Below are 19239 nucleotides of genomic sequence, written 5' to 3' on the forward strand. Positions count from 1 at the left end.
ATGCAAATTTTCCTGTGCACTATGTCAGTTGAGCATGGTTTGTGCCAAGTCTCCATGCTAATATTAGATAATTTCAAGAGTTAGTAGAGTTATTTGTCTCATACAGAAAACACACATTTGCTTAGGATGTACTAAAACATTACCCTGAAGATTATGTAAAGGTAGATGACTGTCCTGTACAGAATTATTAAGAGGATGGGCCTGCTAAAACACCTTTTGTTTTCTCAGTGATAGACTTCATTACAACAGCTATGCAATACAAGGTCATTGTTCAGTTTCTCAGACAGAGGAACAATTTTACTTTTGTCATTTGTCCCACAGGACACATTTGTTCATTCACTTGCATATGGAAAATACTGCTACTACAACATCACTCACATCATCAAGCTCTGTTAATTTTAAAGGTGATTCCATAAAACTTGTCCAAGAGAAAGCAGAACTAGCTTCCAATATTTAAGGGTAAACAAAATAATCAGATAATTAGAAATTCATCCAACATATGGGTCTTTCACTCAAGAACATACGGGTTCAAATGCAAAGAGTGTCATTCCCATTTTTAAGCCTCTTTCTGTTCTGATACTAAAAGGAAAGCTTATCTTACCTGGTAATGAACTCTCTGTGTAGTAGAGGTTACTGACTGTAGGTCCTAGCAGGAGAATGAAAGACATGGCAGTGATGAAAAAGATTAAAGCAACAAGAAGAGCTGTTCTATTATCTGAAGTGGCTGGGCATACATAAATAATTTTGCAAATATTTTTCACTGGTTTTAAGCATATGAAACAAACTCCACAGAAAAGTCAGGGAAAGTTAACCCGAAGTTTAGATTTGTATACATTTGGTCCAAAAAACAGTTTCAGAAAAAAAAAAAAAAAAAAACCAAAACCTTACACTGTATCTTTATTGTGGTAAAAAAATCTATTTGTTCCAAGAGAACTATCTAAATTTACAATATCAGTAACAAAATTAATGAAAATACAGTAAGACACTTTTGCAAATATTTCTGAGTGATTAATGCACTAAAGAAACCCACTGACAGTTCTCTCTATTTTAAGACAACCTCACTCCAAGGAGGTCATATCAGAATGATCCTGACATTTAACAGGGTTCAGGCATCTAATTTATTTTAATAGACATTCTGTCAGATAGTTATAGCACATGACACAGTCTACTAAAGAGCCTGGCCTGCACACCACTGCCCTCCAGCAGCATGCAAGTTGGCAGAGCCCAGTAAACCTTGGCATCTCTGCTCCCAGCAAGTGGGACGGAGCCAAATCAAGCACACACACAAAAATTAGTACAAACCCTCCAAAAGGTTGGAGAAACACAGCTTCTCCACAACCAGTATGGGTAATTCAACCAAAATATCTAGCTCTGCTTTCTTCAGGGGTTGTACCTAAAACTGCCTGAACTCAGTGTGAGATCCCATTTCTAACCTGATGAGATCATCATCATTATTATTGCTGTAATCATTATTATTATTTACTGCAATTTTCTGTACTGGATACTTCAAATATGTACCACCTATGGTTATATATTTGATAATAAGAGTCACACCCCAGGTCTGAATGTCCAAAAGTGCATTTGATGAAGGGAATCCTGGCTGAAATGCACAGAAGTGAAAACCTGAAGTGAGAAACTAAGGCTCATATTCAGACTGCATGTCCAGACTTCCAAAACTTATGGAAAGTCAGTGGCTCCCAAAGAGTTCAGTGGAAGGTATGAAGTTCACAGATCCTTCATAAATTAGACAACAATATAATTTAGGCAGTTTATAACAATTATAAATTGTTATAAATGTAAATGTATAAATTCTTTATAAATGTAGCATCCACAGACTTGTGAATGTTTTTGAAAGCTGTCACTAAGAGATTGAAAAAAATCAGAGACAATACATTAATGAAAATCCATTAGTTTTATCATTAAAGGGGTTCACACTTAAAATTATTTTGGTAATGAGGAATTTGGAGTCTGCATTTCCTCTCTATTGTAGAATGAACTCTCATGAGACAAGGTGCTCGAGAATAAGAGCAAAACTATTGTTAGCTGCGTGAACACCCATTTCTGTGTCTTTGAAAATATCTAGTTGATATTTGCTGTGTTTAGTGGTGTCTCAGATTACTCAATGACAGCATTAGAGAACTATATTTACATAATTAGACCCACTCAAATACCACAGTGTTTATCCTTGCATAACACACTTTCTAATCTATAATTTATGTAATTTCAACAAGGTATATGGAAAGTCCTAGTATTCCATTATAAATCAAGGAGAAGTAAACACACCCATCCACTTCAATTCTATTATCATTTAAAAGGAATCAGTATGATTTTTAATTGCCTGTCTAGTGAATATTTTCCAGTACTTTTATTATCATGTCTGAATTCTAGAATTTTGATTTCAATGGTAGGCAAATTGCAATGCTCTTGATACATGACTGTTGCAATTATTAGACCCCTGCTGAACTGAAAGAAGCATAAAATAGGCCTGTAAATGATACCAGAATTCACAAAAGCCTCACCTCTTGTAGACGGTCAATATACATACGACAAGTCTCCAAGTCACAATCTCCTCGTACAACTATGATTCCTAGGGGAATGGCTGAAAAAAATCAAAAAACAAAGAAAAACCTCTTTAACTGAAGTCTCTTGAACTGTAACAGACTTGCAATGGTTTCCAACTTTGTTTTTTTAATATCCTCATGATTCTTTTTTACTATTTAAACCTTAACAGTTATGTAAAAACAAGAGCATATTATTAATCATTATTTTCACCCATTTATAATTATCAAATATCTCATTTTCAACCATCTTTCATTGTTTCATGAAAGAAGCTAAAACATATTCAGTTAAATTGTGTACTTCATTTTCAGATCTGAACATCAAATATTGTCTGCAAAACAAAGGGACATACCCCAGAACAAGTGTTATGGGAGAGACCTTTATACCCTGTAATAAGAGTGATATTTCATTCTCAGAACTCATAATCTACAGATTTAAAGCAAGGGAAGTCACAGCCTGATTTCAGGGAAAACTATCCAACACCAGGTTATTTTAATGTAAAGGTGCTTCTAAATCAAAACCAACATTATTCCACTTACACACAGAATTGACACATTTCCATATTTAGTCAGAAAATAACAAACAGAAGATAACTTGTGAAAATACAGCAAAACCTTTCAGGTTAGGACAAAAGTTTTAATAACAGGAGATGGAGGTTTCCACATTCATTCTGTTTTTAACACCAAAAAGAGTTCAAAGCAAAATCACAAAAATAAAGATAAATAATAAAGAATACAACAAAAGAGAAAAAAGTAAGTCCACAAGAAAGGTACCAAGAGAGCTACCTACTAAGATCACATTAAATAAAAAGAAAACAAGTGAAAACTCTTGAGTACCTGTATTTGTGAAAGCAAATCACTGAATTAAGTTCTTTTTTTTTTCTCCCTGAAGGTTCTTTAATCAAATAATGACCAAAAAATTTTGGAAGCAGCAGGAAAGATATTTAAATCTTCACATGAAATATTCCAGAAGCAGAACAGACTATCAACTCATAAACAATTTTGATAACTGAATAATGAGCAGCAACATAAAATCACCAAGGTTTCTGAGATAAACAGAAAACACAACTGTGCTCCAACCCTTCCCGCTGTTGAAAAGAATTTGATTAAGCAGGAGAGATACTTAAATACTGACAAGATTTAATTCTGATAAGACAACAAGACAGTGCTAAAAGATAGTGGGGAAGAGACCTCCTATTTTTCTGGTCCACTGAAGCTTGAAGCACATAAGGAGCTCAGTGGTTTCCAGGGAAAAGAGCTGGGGGGCGCCTTTTGAAGTCAAGGCCACTGTGGACTTCAGAGGCCAGCACAGGGCTAAACAATGCTGCCAGAATTGTGTTTGGGAAGCAAATTGAACAGCAGAAGAGCTGTGGACCCAGGAAAACAGGAGTCAGGGAAAAAAATGCTGGAGTGAGAACAGGAACATAAAAAGGGATAGGTGGGAAGGAAGAGGCCACACATCTCCTAAAACAACACTGACATCCAATAGTGAAGACAATCCCCCTGCACATTTTCAGAAGGGCCAGGTGGAAACAGAGCTCGTGGAGACCTCCCAGATTCTTTCACTACAGAACAGAGACTGAGAGACAAGCATGTGGAAGGAGGGTCAGAAACAGGGCTTGCTTCACGCACTCCAGTGCTCTGGGTTACTGACTGATTCTCTTTGCTTAGTGTCTATTATTGTTTAACCTGCTTTGGCAGGAGCCCCTTAAGCTCTTTGCAGAGAGTTCTTAATGGCTATCTAGTTTCAATTGAGCAGATCCCTTTGCAGCCCTTACTGAAATAAGTGTTTGTTAAATTCATTTATAGCACTAAAAACTGAATTGTAGCAGACACAGCTACACCTCCAACAGCTACAGAGCACTAGGGAGTTACAACACTGGCTCACAGATTGTCACCATAGATTTTGTCTCTCTTCTGTGCTTAATGGGGACTAAAGCTTTGACCTGACAAAACACAGATAACAGAATTGGAATCCTTAACTATCATCATTCCTGAAAGACCAAAAGAGAAGGACCTTAAAACATTCGTAATTCTAAAAAAATCCACCAAAATGTCTAAAAAGAAAAAACTAGCAAGCAGTAGATATCTTGGTGGTGATACTTTGTGAGTCTCATCTAATGATTGAAGAAGTAGTGATTCACAGCTTTAATTAATGTCATACTGGTTCTTAGTGGTCAAAGAACAGTTCTGAAAATCTGGGCTGTGTGACTTTGTCCTTAAAAAGAAAGGTGCTCCCTTAACTGTTTGGAAATCGTGAATTAGCATGATGTATGGCTTTTGGGATCAATGACTAGCTAAGAGGTAATGTCTGAGGTGGGTCTCAAGTGGTTCCATTCCATGCGGTTTATGGCCTTTGAAAAACCTTTGAAGTCATTACTGGATAACACTACAGGGTATGCTAATATGTTGCTTTCCAATTTTTGTTGTTTGTTTGTTGCTTGGTTGGCTCCTTTTGCAAGAGCCATTTGGCTTTCAGCAAGGAAAATGTTCAGAGCCCTCATTTTTATCATAAACCACAATAAGCAATCAAAATGCACCACACAGTCAAGATTTGCAAAGTGCTTCACAATAGTTGCTGTTCTAAAACAAAAGCAAACACTTCGTGATTGATAATGGGATAGAAACTCTGGGGTTGCTTCTCGTTCTACAAATAGCACAATACCATGCAATAGAGGCAAAATGAGCTAATTTATGATAAATCAGTTGAAGGCCAAGTCAACGTGCAAAGCAGACAGTAACATTGTGGGCACTTAGATCCAGGACTACAGGAGCCTCTGCATTTGCTGTGTGGATGAGGATGTGGTCAGTACAGAAGTGGGCACTGGGATTACAGGAGATGCCAGAAGGGAGGTGGGAGTGTGAACACATTAAGAGCATGGGCACTACAAAACAACTTTTCATGTAACCACACACTGTCCACTCCTGTGAATATATGGATAAACCCACACATGTGAATCTGCCAAAAATAAAGGATAGTCTCAGATCATGAGCCAAGCCACAGTACTCAAGTGCCAGATATTTTTCTCCTGAGGCGCCTGCTCTTCTGGCCACTTGCATCCATCTCCCAATTCCTTTGTGCTCCCCAAATGATGAAAAAGGATTTTGTCCAGGCAGCTATGATGAGCAGCAGTGCAAAAACCCCAGGAAATGAGACAGGCAGACAGTTGCTTCATAATCTGAACCAGTACCACAGAAAGGTTTTTGTTCCTAGCAACACTAACCAAAATCAAGGACCAGTAGGAAGAGGGTTGGGCAGATACAGCAGTATGGCCAGCCTGGTGTTCTAATTAACTGCAAGATTAGGAGTGATTTCCTAAGTCCTCATGAAATTAGCTACAGAATTTATAAACAACAAACAAATCTTCCACCTATTAAGTGCCCATTATGCTGAATACCTAGAGCTACTGAACTCTTTAATAGTATCGAGGACACAAATGAAGGAAGCCCAAATACACTTACATATATTATAAAATTCAATTAACTTTCCTGTTTACTGTTAAAGAAAGGATACAATTTGTGATCTTAATACCATGATTAACCCACTTAAATCCCAAACAAAACAGCCTTGAGACAGAACATTGCAGTAGATGTGAATGCCAGGAAAACTCATTCTGATTCTGACATACCTCAGGGGACTGGGGAGATTAGACATTGGACTGTAAATGTTTAATATAACAAATAAAGGATCCTCACTACTGAATACGTCATAAGAATGTCATTTTCCTGAGGGGCTTCCACTGATACTAAGAATATGAAGGACCAAGTAAATTCATGCTAGAGAATTATAAGATATTCAGACATTTATATTAAGAGATTTGGCTTTCACTAGTATGGTTTTAATAAAACTAGTCTGTACGGAGTTTGTACAAAAGGATTTTTTTGCCACACAAATCGAAGCCATGTGTCTCTTCAGATCCCTTCTGCTTATTAAACTGAGAAAACCCAATTCTTCCTAGGTCCATTGGTTACTAGGTTTTTAGCCCACGTTCAAAATTCTCACATATAAGGAGGCAAAATACAGTGGAGGTTATCAGATTAAACCAGACCATGTTTGAAAAGGCAGTCATCCCCTCCAGTCTTTCAGTGATTTCTCCAATACCCTGCCAAAAGGGAAGCTGCCCAAGTCAAAGGAAGAGAGAACCTGTGCCAAACACAACATAGAAAGAAATGGATTATGGAAAAATATTTGAAGAGCTGGGAATTGAAACTGGCTGGGAATAGATATTGGGACTAAGAGCTAAGAGCAGAGATCTAGATAAACAACAAACAAGTATTTAGGGAAAAGAAAAAGAACAGGAACCTGAGCTGTGAGGTCTGCAGAGACAGACTAAAGAAGGAAGGATGTGTGTGGGATGAGTTATCCAAAGGGGACAACAGGACTGAAAAAGTAAGAGGAAATCAATTCAGAAAAGCATTAACAAAGCACACAAGTAGGATATGGACAGAAGAACATAACAGAAAAGCATGGGAAAGACAAACTACAGCGTGATTTCCTGGAAAGTATGAAAAGGTTCTTAATATTCTTGCTTCTCCCTACTTCTCTAAGGTAAGTATCAATTTGTACCTATATGAAATACTGCACATCTCTTCTAGTTTAAAGATGACAGACTTCATGCATGACAATTTCCCATTAGCTCAAAAGGCAGAGGACTGTACTGAATATGCCCTATGAGATGTCAAGACAATGTAGATTTAGATTAGATATTAGGAGGAAATTATCTACAATGAGAGTGGCAGGACACTGGAATGGGTTGCCCAGAGAAGTGGTAGATGTCCCATCCCTAGGAGAGTTCAAGGCCAGAGACTTTGAGCAGCCTACTCTAGTGAAAGTGGTCCCTGCCCATGACAGTGGGTTGGGACTAGATAGTTTTTAAAGATCCCTTCCCACTCAAATCATTCTATGATTCTATAACTCCACGAGATGAAATTTCAATGGCTTGGGTTTACTCCTTCACCCAACCTCAGGCAATAACTATTTCCAATATTTAACACACTACTGACTTTTTAATCCTCTTGCTTTCAATTTGCTGGGAGGCTTTAAACAATTCATTCAACCCCTCTCAGTTTCAGGTCTTATGAAATCACTGAGATGTAGTAATGCCAAAATTAGCTAATGTGTACACAACACATATTGACAAAACAAGGTTGTTAGAGCAAGGTATTGACTTCTAGCAGAGTGAAGATAATGTTGTCTTTTATGGAACTTCTACCATGTGCCCAAAGAGAACTCCTGACGAATAAATGCCCATTGGTACATCCTTTATAGGATGAAAGAGAAAGTTTGTAGCTGCACAACCTGCCTTGTCTAAATCCATTCAGCTCAGAGTTGCTTCCCAATATAAGCACACTTCCTTCATGTCTCATCAGGAAGTCTTCTGTTCCCTGCTGACTTTAATATTACATATTCAGGATATAAATACAAAGTCCTAAGTCCTGACTCTTTCTTACTTAGCTAGTTGCTCAAAATTACATGAGCTAATCTCCAAATTAGGTTCACCTGTGATATCCCTAAGTTTTAAAGAGTCAGAATGCCTTTGACAGAGCAAGGATTCTAAATGCATTTCTGGTATGAGGAAGCTACAGTACCACTGTACATGTACACATCACAATGATTCACTAGCTTGTCACTCTCTGTACCCCCATTGTCTGATAAGAACTCCTAGGACAACCCCAAAACCCTAAGATAATCCACAGATATTAGAGGCACACACATTATAGACATTTAGCTACAGATAATCAAAGAGACAAGAATTCAAAGTTAAGATTCCATGATTGTTACAGCATCACACACACACACAGAGAAAGGAGACTGCACAGAAAAGGATTGTTAGGTTACAGACCTAATGTCCAATCATTATACATATGGAACTAAATTTTCTCTTAAAATTTATTTTGAGCCTGATGTGCTATTTTACTCTAGAGGACGTAAGGAGCAGCTGCCTCTGTGTAAAAGAAAGTGTGGGAAACCCAGAGCTGATACAGGGCTGAGAGTTATTTCTGATACTGTCATCACTACAATCGGGTATTATTCCTCCTTAATCTTAGTGGTACTGAGGAAGCTCAGTTTACTCTCCATGGCTAGGGTACATACAACAAGTTAAGAGCAGTATGGGCTGACATACCCTATTAAAAATCCTCCAACTCTTACTGCTTATGGTGGGTATTTCACTGATACACTTTTATTGCGCAAATCTGAAATGTTGCTAGGAAGAGCTAAGAAGCACTGAAGATCACTAGGTCGCTAGCTAGCTTGTTTGGTTGGTTTGTTGCCTTCATTCTTTAAAAAAAAATAATTAGTTTCTGCATATGCCACCATTGTCAGGAAATTCTTAGTTATATTGGAAAGGAGAAAATAGGCTGTCACACAGAAAGATTTTTCTGTCTTAAAAATAACTCAATTGTTCACCCACAGTGCTGCTTTGGATCACACTTTCCTGCTATAACAGGAAGCCAGAGAGGGCACACAAGGTAAGTGGGCAACAGAGGCAGAGTTAAATTCTGTCCACTTAGAAACATCAGTCCAGCTTATTTCTTGAGTAAGATAATCTTAGTTATGGTCATTGCAATGTACAACTTTCATACTGGCCAGGGATGGTGATGTTTGTGACTAAAGTGACAAGTGCTTAGGACATGAATAAGGAGGTTTTAGAAGAGACAACTACATTTGCAGTGAAGAACATTACAACATAACTAAAATGCCAACATATATCCCTTTCTTAAAATGCTGCATGAAAGCATTCATCCTCTTCATTGAAGGATCAATAAGCATCCTCTGTACCATCATTAATCATCCCCCACACAATGCTGAGATGCTGACAGAAGAAAAGAAGGAGCAAGGGGAAGGAAGAAAAGGACAATTCAGAAACAGCATCTTGGTAAAATGCCAGCTGCATTGACAAGAAAAGTAGAAAACAACAGAAGGAGTATGAGCTAAGGACAGTCATGCCCTTCAAAGGACAAAATGACATGTTTTAATTGTTCTGGAGGCTTTCAAAATGAGGTGTCTACCTCCAGCAGAGTGAAGATTAATCTTCATGGAACAGTTTGTATCATGAGCTCCTCTATGTTGGGAAGTGCAATCTTAGGCAAAATAGGGTTGATAGATTCAAATGAGTATTTCAAGCAAACAAGGGGATTAATGTATTTACTGTGAGTTAAAATGATCCAGATTATTACACTGAGGTCAGAGCTTTCAAAACCGTATTATGGAGACATGTAACAGGCAAAAACCATAATAGGTTCTTCACTATTTTAACTTCAGGGATAACTCCTTATTAATGGGCTTCCTTTTCCTGTCCAGATTGCTGTGAGATTCTGCTTTGTTCTCAAGTTATTTAGGGAGGTTGAAATGTTTTTAATCCTTGTGGATGGATATTAAGTGTAGTGTTCTATATTCAGTTGTAGGTATTCTGCCAAAGTCTGAAAAAGTACATAAACATGATCTCCTGCAAGCATCTAATGAGACACCCATACACACAAAAGCTACAGTCCTGCAGAAGGACACCAGCACCTCTTCAGTAACAGCTCCCCAGTAAAAGAGGCATTTGAAGTTATATAACCAGAGAAGTAGGTTTATGACCACCAGTGTATAGTGCAAGTTACATGCATCTCACGGGACACACTTACTGCAAAGGCTAAGGTGAAGTGTCTTTCCTGGTTTCTTTTAGGATAGTAGGGATATTTTTATTGTATTTTTCTTGTATTTCTTGTGTTCTTACAGTAAGTAACAACAGTAATGCACAAGCATTTCTGGGACAATTAAAGGACAGCTGGTAGGAAAAACAACTCAATGAAAAATATCTAGGGAGAACAGTCCAGTCCAACTATGCTATATTATCAAGGTGGACATGCATTAACCTCAAAAAGACAAAAGGGTTTTATTATAAATGACCCACCACTGTCCAAAAGCAATCATTTTAACTCTTGATGAATAAATATCTGTTTTTTGAATGATAAACTCTTAAGCACATTCCTAGTAAGTGATCAAATCCATATGAAATCCAAAATGAAGATGTTAGATCAGCTGCTGGCATTTTCTTATGATGTTAATATTATGAATTTTGGCAGGTGACAAATGACATAAATACATGGTTACCACTGCAGTAACAATAGTGTAAGAAGTTGTATATTTTGTGTCAGAACATGTAATGGTTCCTAAGTACAAAATACATGCTGACTACAGACAAAGAAAATTTACATGCATAGTAAGATGGATGAGGATAGTTCTCAGATGGGAAACCCTCAGATGAATCAAGTTGTTTTTGACAGTGTTGGGGAGCTGTGTTCAATGTGGCCTGAAATCTACTCAATGTCAAACTCAATTTAAACTTGAAGCAAGTTCTCCTCCAATGGGGAACAGCCCTGGTCCTGTTAAAATTCTTCTCAGCCCAATGAAGAAGGCTTTGATTGCTTTAAATATGACCACAGTCCACTAACTTCACTTAAGGCTGTCAAGACCTATGTTAAATTTAAGCCATTTCAATTCTTTTGTTGTAAGGAGAGACAGTAGATTGAGGAGGGGTGGGTCTGGAAGAGTGAAATGGAAACAGTTTCACTATCTTCCAACAATAAGATAAGCAAACCAATTGAAAGGATTGTCATCCTGTAATTACCAGAGCACTCTGTATTGCAGAGGGGACTGAAGCTCTGTTGTGCAACAGTCATGTTTGTAATTTAATATGAATAATGAGCCAGATGCATAACAAGGCTATTAAATTGTTATCACAAGAAGCCCTGTCCCTCATTGATTAATGACTCTCTGTGTCACCAAAGAAAGGAATTCCATTTTTAAGTGCAGATTGTCATCATCAATGTTGCCAAAGCAACCACTGTCTGCTTTTGACTTACCCCTAAACACGGCAATTAAACCATTACATGAGGAAACAAAACAGTGATTATTCTCTGAAACAGAAAACTGAAGGCTGGTAAAGAATAAGGGTGTGGGGAACCCAGATTTGGCCCCCAAGATAAATGTACCTGTGCAAGAACCGTGTTCCAGGTCAGTGCACATTCTCAATATCAAATATATCATGGTCTCCCACTCAGTTTGAAATCTGGTGCTAATCATAAAATCTGGTACAGTTCCATATGCTAGACACCCAGCAGAACCAACAGAAAGACATAAATAAAAATACCCTGTGTGAAAAACACTTATTTTACAGTAAATATAATCATAGGGCAGAAACATAGTTAAATAAGAAAGCAGGTGCAATCTCTATACATGATCTTTATAGAGGCTAGTTATATAGAGAGAGCACTTTTGTACATATGCACATATAGATGAGCATACTCTCTACATTACTCATCCAAATATGTATGCTTGACTCTGTGTTTGGGATTCTTTTGTTATTTTTGGGGTAAGGGGTTGTTTTGGTCAATGTAAGATTTGTATGGATTGTTCTACCAAAAGCAGTTACTATCTGGCTTCTTCCAACTTACAAGCTTCCCGGAGTTTTTCCTTGTCATAATGTAGCCCCTCGTATTCTTGTAAATTAATCCTGTTCACTCTGATCCGCAGGCGATCTGGGATGGAATGAGGACTGTAAGAAAAGAAGAAAGCTTCTTAGACAAAGCATTCCCTGGAAGAGCAAAGGAAAACAGGATATTGAAGGGATTTCAATCTTCTCTGAAAGAAGAAAACGAACCAGCCTCTTCAAAAGTGGGACAAATCCTCACAGGCTTATTTCTGCATTTAAAATTATGACTTTCTACTGCACAACAGCATAGACATTACACCTTAAATAATAAGCAAGATCAAGAATCCAATTTGTTGATTGCGTGACCTGAAACTGTAAAGATTTTTTTCTGAGTTCTTACACCCCGATGTAGCTACCCTGCCCTCCTCCAGTTCAACTTTGTGTACATTCTTAGAGCCCTACCACAGCCAGTAGATAGATCTGCCAACTTGAATTTCAAGACACGGAAAGATGCTTCTTTGGAAGTATCTCAGGACAACCTCTGCCCATGAGAGCATCCACACCACATTACTGAAGGATCTTGATCCAGCATCTCAGGCCTGAGAAACAGTCAACAAAAATGTGGCTAAGAACTGGATTTCTAAAGTGGTGAGTCTAATACTCAGAACCCAGAAGGACTTTTAAAAGCAAGTAGCAGTATGGCAAGCTCACTTTTACAGATTTCAGTCTGATTTAGATACCTCAACTATTGATACTTTTGAAAGACTCAGTAGATCAGTATCTAGAAATTTAAGTGGTCCTGTATTGATAGAAATTTGTCCAGAAAAGTTTTCTTTTTCACGTCACACTAGTTTTTACCTTAATGTAACCTATTATTTGATTTGTTAAGTTTAGCTGGATGCTATGCAAATTAATTTAGCTACACTTGCATCTTCCACTTTTAAAGAAAGATAGACAATCTGTGTATTATAACACACATAGCAAATGTCTGTCCAATAGGAACTTAGCCCCAGGTCAGTTAGAAGTAGATTACTCATTCTGTGCTTTTACCAAAAGACTGTCTATATTTTCTGTTTTAATCTTGTTAGTAACAGGACTCTGTCTACAGTAATATTGACTAATACATACTGCCTTTTGAAAATCATAATGCTGCATGCTATCATAAATATACTATATTATTTATCTACGTAATAGGTTTGCTTCTTTGTCTCAGTTTCAAACTATTTGACTTACAGCATTTGCACTGCTCATGAAAGACAAGGCACATCTCACAAATGTTACCTGCATTACCTCATCTCTAAACATTGGTTCAAATGTGGATTTTCTTCACTAATGTCATCAATTAATCAGTGGTAGACATGTCCTGTCACAATGGGTCTCATTTCAAACTCCTTATCACAATGAATAATATGGATATTTCATGAAAGCAGGAGAGGAAAGACAGGGAAACAGGATCACCTCACACCAACATCTGCCACACCTTGGCTAATTGTCTCTCTTCCAACCTACCTGTGAGAACAGGATGGTGTTTGGACACCAAGGGAGAGAAAGACAACACTGACTTCTGTAGATATGCTGACTCACTACCTAATGCCATGTAAGGAAGAAAAACAAATGTTATTTCTTAGCTTGAAGCTGATGGCAACCTATTGCATGCGTAGTATCACCTTCTGAGTCAAATTAATCCTTTCACCTGAAAAGAAGTGAACAAGATCTTTTTTCTTTGCTTGGAGCTGAAGGAAGAAGAATATCTAAAATGAAGTGCAAATCTAGAATATATTTTTTTCTTCCAGGAACCACACACACACTCTCCAAACTTCTCTTTTAATTAGAAAATGTTGAAGAGGACACTTCTCATGCTTTTGCAAAAAACTATAATTTTTGATTATAGGCACATTGTATATCTCTGACTTTGCTTCTGCAGGAGCAACAAGCACACCATCTAAAATGTGACATATTTTCTGAGGAGAAATAGGAGCAGGTCTAGTGTAGGAGGCCAAGTACCAGAATTTGATATTCTCTTCCACCCTCCTCTCACACCATTTTTATAAAGACAGGCTAAAACCACTACATAAACAGGTTGTGTGCTAAAACACACAACTGGGGAGAAACAGAACTTGGCCTCTTGTCCATTTAAAAAGTTTAGTTATCTTAGTGAAAAAAGTGTAACCTTGGAAACAGTAGCTTTCCACAGGAAATAAACTATTATCAGAAATAACAATGCCAGGAGTTCCTTTCTACAGGGTAGAGATTTATACACTTAGTGAGGTCCAGTCACAAGCAGAATATTCATAATAATATATGTATAATATATGTATAAACATATATACACGTTCCTAAAAATGTGTGCATATTGACATATACACAAAAGAGACATTTATTCAATAACTGAAGCTGCATGGTTTTGTTCATCAGTTCTTTGCAAACACCCTTTGTTCTCTTAGAATAATCACTGGCTGACACATTTTGTCACTAAATTTTATTACCTATTCAAAATAAATTTGATTCTAAAACTCACTATTTGAATATTCACTTCTTGTGCTATCAGACTAGCAATTGACACCAGGGTATATTGTCCCCATCCATCAAACTAATTAACTCATTCATTCACAGAACTCCATTTAACACAGCTGAGCAAAATATTTCCACTATCAACAGTACTGCAGTCCTCATACACACTGCATCATAATCCATATTATTATACAAATAGATCAATTTGTCTTTGTTCAGACATACTCAGTATACCCAGGAACCAGAAAGATTAAATACATAAGCATGTCCATGTAAAGCAAATAACAGGGTGATGAATGTCACTGAACACAAACATTAGTGCAGTATTAATAGAAATAGATGTCTCTGAATACTGTGTAAAACAATTTGCTCAACCACGAGGAGAGGAAGAAAAGCTTTCCACATAAAGCAGCAATTTATAAATAAATTTGGGGAGACTGCTGTACTTTAATTCAACCTAAAATATCTAAATTACTTACCTCTTGCCAATTATTTTTTTTAATGGTGTATTACATAGTCAACAAAAAGAATTGAATGTCCAGATGAATGAAGTCCATTACCTCCTAAGGAATCTAATTAAGAATGCCTTCCACAAACACATCAATCCACAGAATTAAGTCCTAAATGTTATTTGCCTCATGAGGATGTAAATAAAGATTGGGGTCAACTAAAACATTATTTTTGTTCTTGTTTATTATTTATAATTATTTCATCTAAACACAAATTTAAATATGAATCTTCTCCAAGATCCTTCACCTAGAAAACACACTCGGCTTTTGATGAACTCACGACTTCCTCCTCTCACCCCTATTAATCATCCAGCAACAAGTGAGAGGATGCCAGACAGCTCACTTGGAGCACAGCTGGTTTTCCTAGGAAAGGTGCTCCTGCCTCCAGTCACCCAGGGAAGAACACAGGCAGAGCAGGCTTGGGTCCTGCCCAAGCCTGGCACTCCTGCAGAGCAACGGGTCACACTTCTACCACGCCACCAGCTTGATTCAGCTGGGAAGACAGACCTGTAAATTATAAATACCCCAGTCCCTATATCAATTATTTATGAACCCAGTGAACCATTTCTTATGCTTCATGTCTCTGCAGAGAAAGGAATAATAAGAAAAAACAGTCCAACAAGTCTACATAATCCCGTGACAAATTTCAGATAGATCTTCTAGAATACAGCCCACTTCATCCTACACACAGATTTTAACATGATTCAGTAAAAAGAAAAGGAAATCTACTTCCCCCCCATACAAAATACTTGAGTAAAAAAAAAAATCAGTCCTTTAGGGGGTGTTTGCAGTGACAATGAATGATTAATGAATTACCTGTCTCCTAGAGAAGAAATAAACATGAAAAATTAATTAAGTCTTACAGTGTTTAGAACAATTGGAAAGAGGAAAGCTTAGCCAAAAGAGAAAAATGAATTCACCTTACTTTCGAGATCATACTGACAGATCTTGGAAATGATACATTAAAAATAAGTTTCTGACAGCATCTATCTACTTAAAACATAAGAACTGCCACAACAGAGCAGATTCATTCAGTCTCTTCTATGGACGAATTTCAGTGTTTCACAAAAGTTCACTATTTTAAGGTAAAGCTCTAGCTAAGCTCTTTACCGAAAAGAAAAAAATACCCTTGAAATTATAAACTCTACGACATTTTTTTTTTTTCTTTCATTTGGGAATCTGAGCTAGATGAGCAGCTATGTCATAAAATGCTGGGCCAAAATACAGTCCCCTTGGTTAGGAGAAGCATTGAAAAGAAAAGATACACCTCAGAGATGGGATGAAAATTTCATGATAGAACAAAATAGTATAATAGTAATAAATACAGTAGTAATAATAATAATAATTGTAGCTATAAGTGGGGGGTAGAAACAGTTTCCAACATGAGAGAAAAATGTGGTGCATGATACAACTTCTCACCATGCAGCACATACTCAAACAGCAGTCAGACCCCTCCCAGGTAACTCCTCCAGTTTACATCCCGGGCATGACCTTCTCTGGTGTGTTTGTGCCAGCTTACCTGGCCTCGCTCCCTCCCAGCTTTGAGTGCAGCTCCTCAGCAGCAGTGTGAGACACTGAAAAGTCCTTTACTTGGGATAAACACTACTTAGCAACAGCCAAAACATTATTCTTGCCATAAATAAAAAAAAAAAAAAAACAGTTCTGTACAGCTACTAGGGAAAAAATTAGCCGTGTCACAGCCAAACCCAGGACATAAGTGTTATCCCAGATACGCCAAGTGAACCCGACTAAATTCTTTGGCACTTTATTATCTCACAATTGCTTCAGCAAATACACTTTGCTTTGTAGAGGCTAGACCCACACAGATATTTAAAGTACAGACACATACTGAAGCTCCCAGTAGAATCCTGGTACTTGTTTTTCTTCTCCTGAATGCTAACTGTGGATCTCCCACACTTTACCCTTCTAAGTACAGTGGGTTCTCCATAAGTAATAATCCCTTTAAACAGAATTATAGAATTTTTTGGGTTGGGAGAGACCTCAAAGATCACTTAGTTCCAAGTCCCCTGCCATGGGCAGAGATAACTTTCACAATACCAGGTTGTTCAAAGCCCCATCCAACTTGGCCTTGAACACCTCCAGGGATGGGGCACCACAACCTCTCTGGGCAACCTGTTCCAGTACCTCATCATAAGGAATATCTTCATAATATATAATCCAAACCTACATTTTTTCAGGTTGAAATGATTCCACTTGTCATTACTTGGGCTTGTAAATGGTCCCCCTCTCCATATTACTTGTAGGCTCCCTTCAGGTACTGGAAGGCCACAATTAAGTTATCCCAAAGCTTTCTCTTCTCCAGGCTGAGCAATCCCAACTCTTTCAGCCTTTCCTCGTAGGAGAGGTGTTCAATCCTTCTAATCACCTTGGGGTCCTTCCACTGAGCTCACTCCAACAGGTCAGCATTCTTCCTGTGGTGGGGACTCTGAAGCTGGGTGCAGCACTGCAAGTGAGGTCTCACAAGAGCAGAACAGAGGGGCAGAATCACCTCCACTGACCTGCTGGCCACACTGCTTTGGATGCAGCCCAAGATATGGTTGGCTGCCAGAGAACATGAGATGAAACCCATGTTCAGAAACCCACATGTTAAACAGGAAAAACTGATGAAGAAACTATGAGACTCAATGCCCTATAAATCATGTTTCAGAAAAAAAAGAGAAGATGCATTTGAAGAATAGCTCACTTTCTACCACTTTCTCCCTTGCACCTTGCCTCCTACTGTTCCTTATTAAACTCTCCTCTTATAGACAGTAACCATATTCAGCCTAAGAAAGTTGATTTGGTTTGGAATTTGGATCTCTAAAAGCAAAACCATTATTTTCTATTACCCTTTAGTTATTCACACAGGTTTTATAGGCATACTCTGCTGCAATCATTACCACATAAACTCCATAAATGAGTAGTATTTACAATACTAATTGATATTTGTGATATTTGTATTTTCATTTATGCAGATTTTATTACTACCATTTTTATTTATGCAGATTTTGTAATTTAAAAAATAATTACAGCCTAGTGTTTATTCCACTTGCAGAAGGACTGTAAGAGCTACACAATTAATATTTTATTTTTCAATGGTAATTTTTTCAGCATTCCTTTGCATCAACCAAACAAGACAATGTGCATCTTCCCAGCTCTGAACATCCAGCAGGAAAATGCAAGTTTTTACCTTCCTTCTAAAAGACCCTCAAAAATACAGCACTAGTATTTACTTACACACCTTATATGAGCATTTGCAACACATCACACTACAGTTCTACTGTCTCTGCAAAAATACACCATATGAGCCTAATAAATTGGCTGCCCCAAATTCCCATGCATCTCCTGAAACAGAAATCCTGACATTTATCTAAGACAGGCTATATACATCACCAGGTCTCAGTAGGATCTGCCCTGCTGTTCAGTAGTAACTGGAACTCATTCTGCTTCTATGTTGTTCAACAAAAAAAACAAAGGAATATTTGAATCTCAAAGCCATCATAATCCAAATCAAATTTCCCTGTTACCTCATGGGTTCTTATTTTAATTTTCCAGACAGATTAATTGGCAGCCCCAGTGCAGCAGCATGTTTAATCTATTTTTACAGATTTTAAGATACAGAACATCTTTGACTTTCAAATTAGTTTGGGACTTGCAAATCTTTCTCTCCCTGCTTTATTCTGACAGCTGATATAAAATGGGACATTAAAATGAACTACATCAAAACTTGTAGGTCATTTTCCAAGGGGTATCCCTGAGCTTGGAAATAGTATTCATTCTCCTAGACACATAGCTCAATGTTCTGTTTAAGAAATAAAGGTTACCTCAACTTTTTTCTAGAGGTTGATTTAGATGCTGTCTTGGTGAGACAAACTGGTTTCATTATGCTTCTCTGCAGAATGCAGCAAACTGGACCCACAGAAAAGGCACACCAAACTGGAAGTCTTTCCTTGTTTGCAAAATAACAATGAAGTACTTGCAGCCTTCTGAAATCTCAGAGAATGACAGAATGGTTGAAGCTGGAAGAGACCTCTAGAGGTCATCTGCTGCAAACCCCTGCTCAAGCAGGCTGCCCAGGACCATGTCCACACAGGGTCTGATCATGACTAAAGATGAAGATTCCACAGCCTTGCCTTTTGGCAATCTGTGCCAGTGCTCTGTCAACTTTATGATAAAATGCATTTTTTACTCATGTTCAAAGGAAACCTCCTTTGTTGTATTGAAAAGATCTCATCTCAATAC

General features: G+C 37.7%; 1 protein-coding gene across 12 annotated transcripts in view; it reads right to left on the reverse strand.

Moving 5' to 3' along the window:
• Window positions 1–19239, reverse strand: part of DGKI (diacylglycerol kinase iota) — a 199970-nt gene that overhangs the window by 54754 nt on the left and 125977 nt on the right. For all 12 annotated transcript variants that reach the window (XR_015285660.1, XM_086884902.1, XM_086884901.1 and 9 more), the window contains 3 exons: window positions 12000–12100; window positions 2520–2599; window positions 602–646 (listed from right to left, as the gene is read on the reverse strand). Coding sequence is in view for 11 of the 12 variants with exons in the window: in XM_086884902.1 (XP_086741028.1) it covers window positions 602–646; window positions 2520–2599; window positions 12000–12100 (226 nt within the window). In the remaining variant the exon portion in view is untranslated. The remainder of the gene's footprint in view (window positions 1–601; window positions 647–2519; window positions 2600–11999; window positions 12101–19239) is intronic.

This window comes from Cyanistes caeruleus, chromosome 4, assembly GCF_971803275.1.
Source record: "Cyanistes caeruleus chromosome 4, bCyaCae1.hap1.1, whole genome shotgun sequence".
Taxonomy (NCBI): Eukaryota; Metazoa; Chordata; class Aves; order Passeriformes; family Paridae; genus Cyanistes; species Cyanistes caeruleus.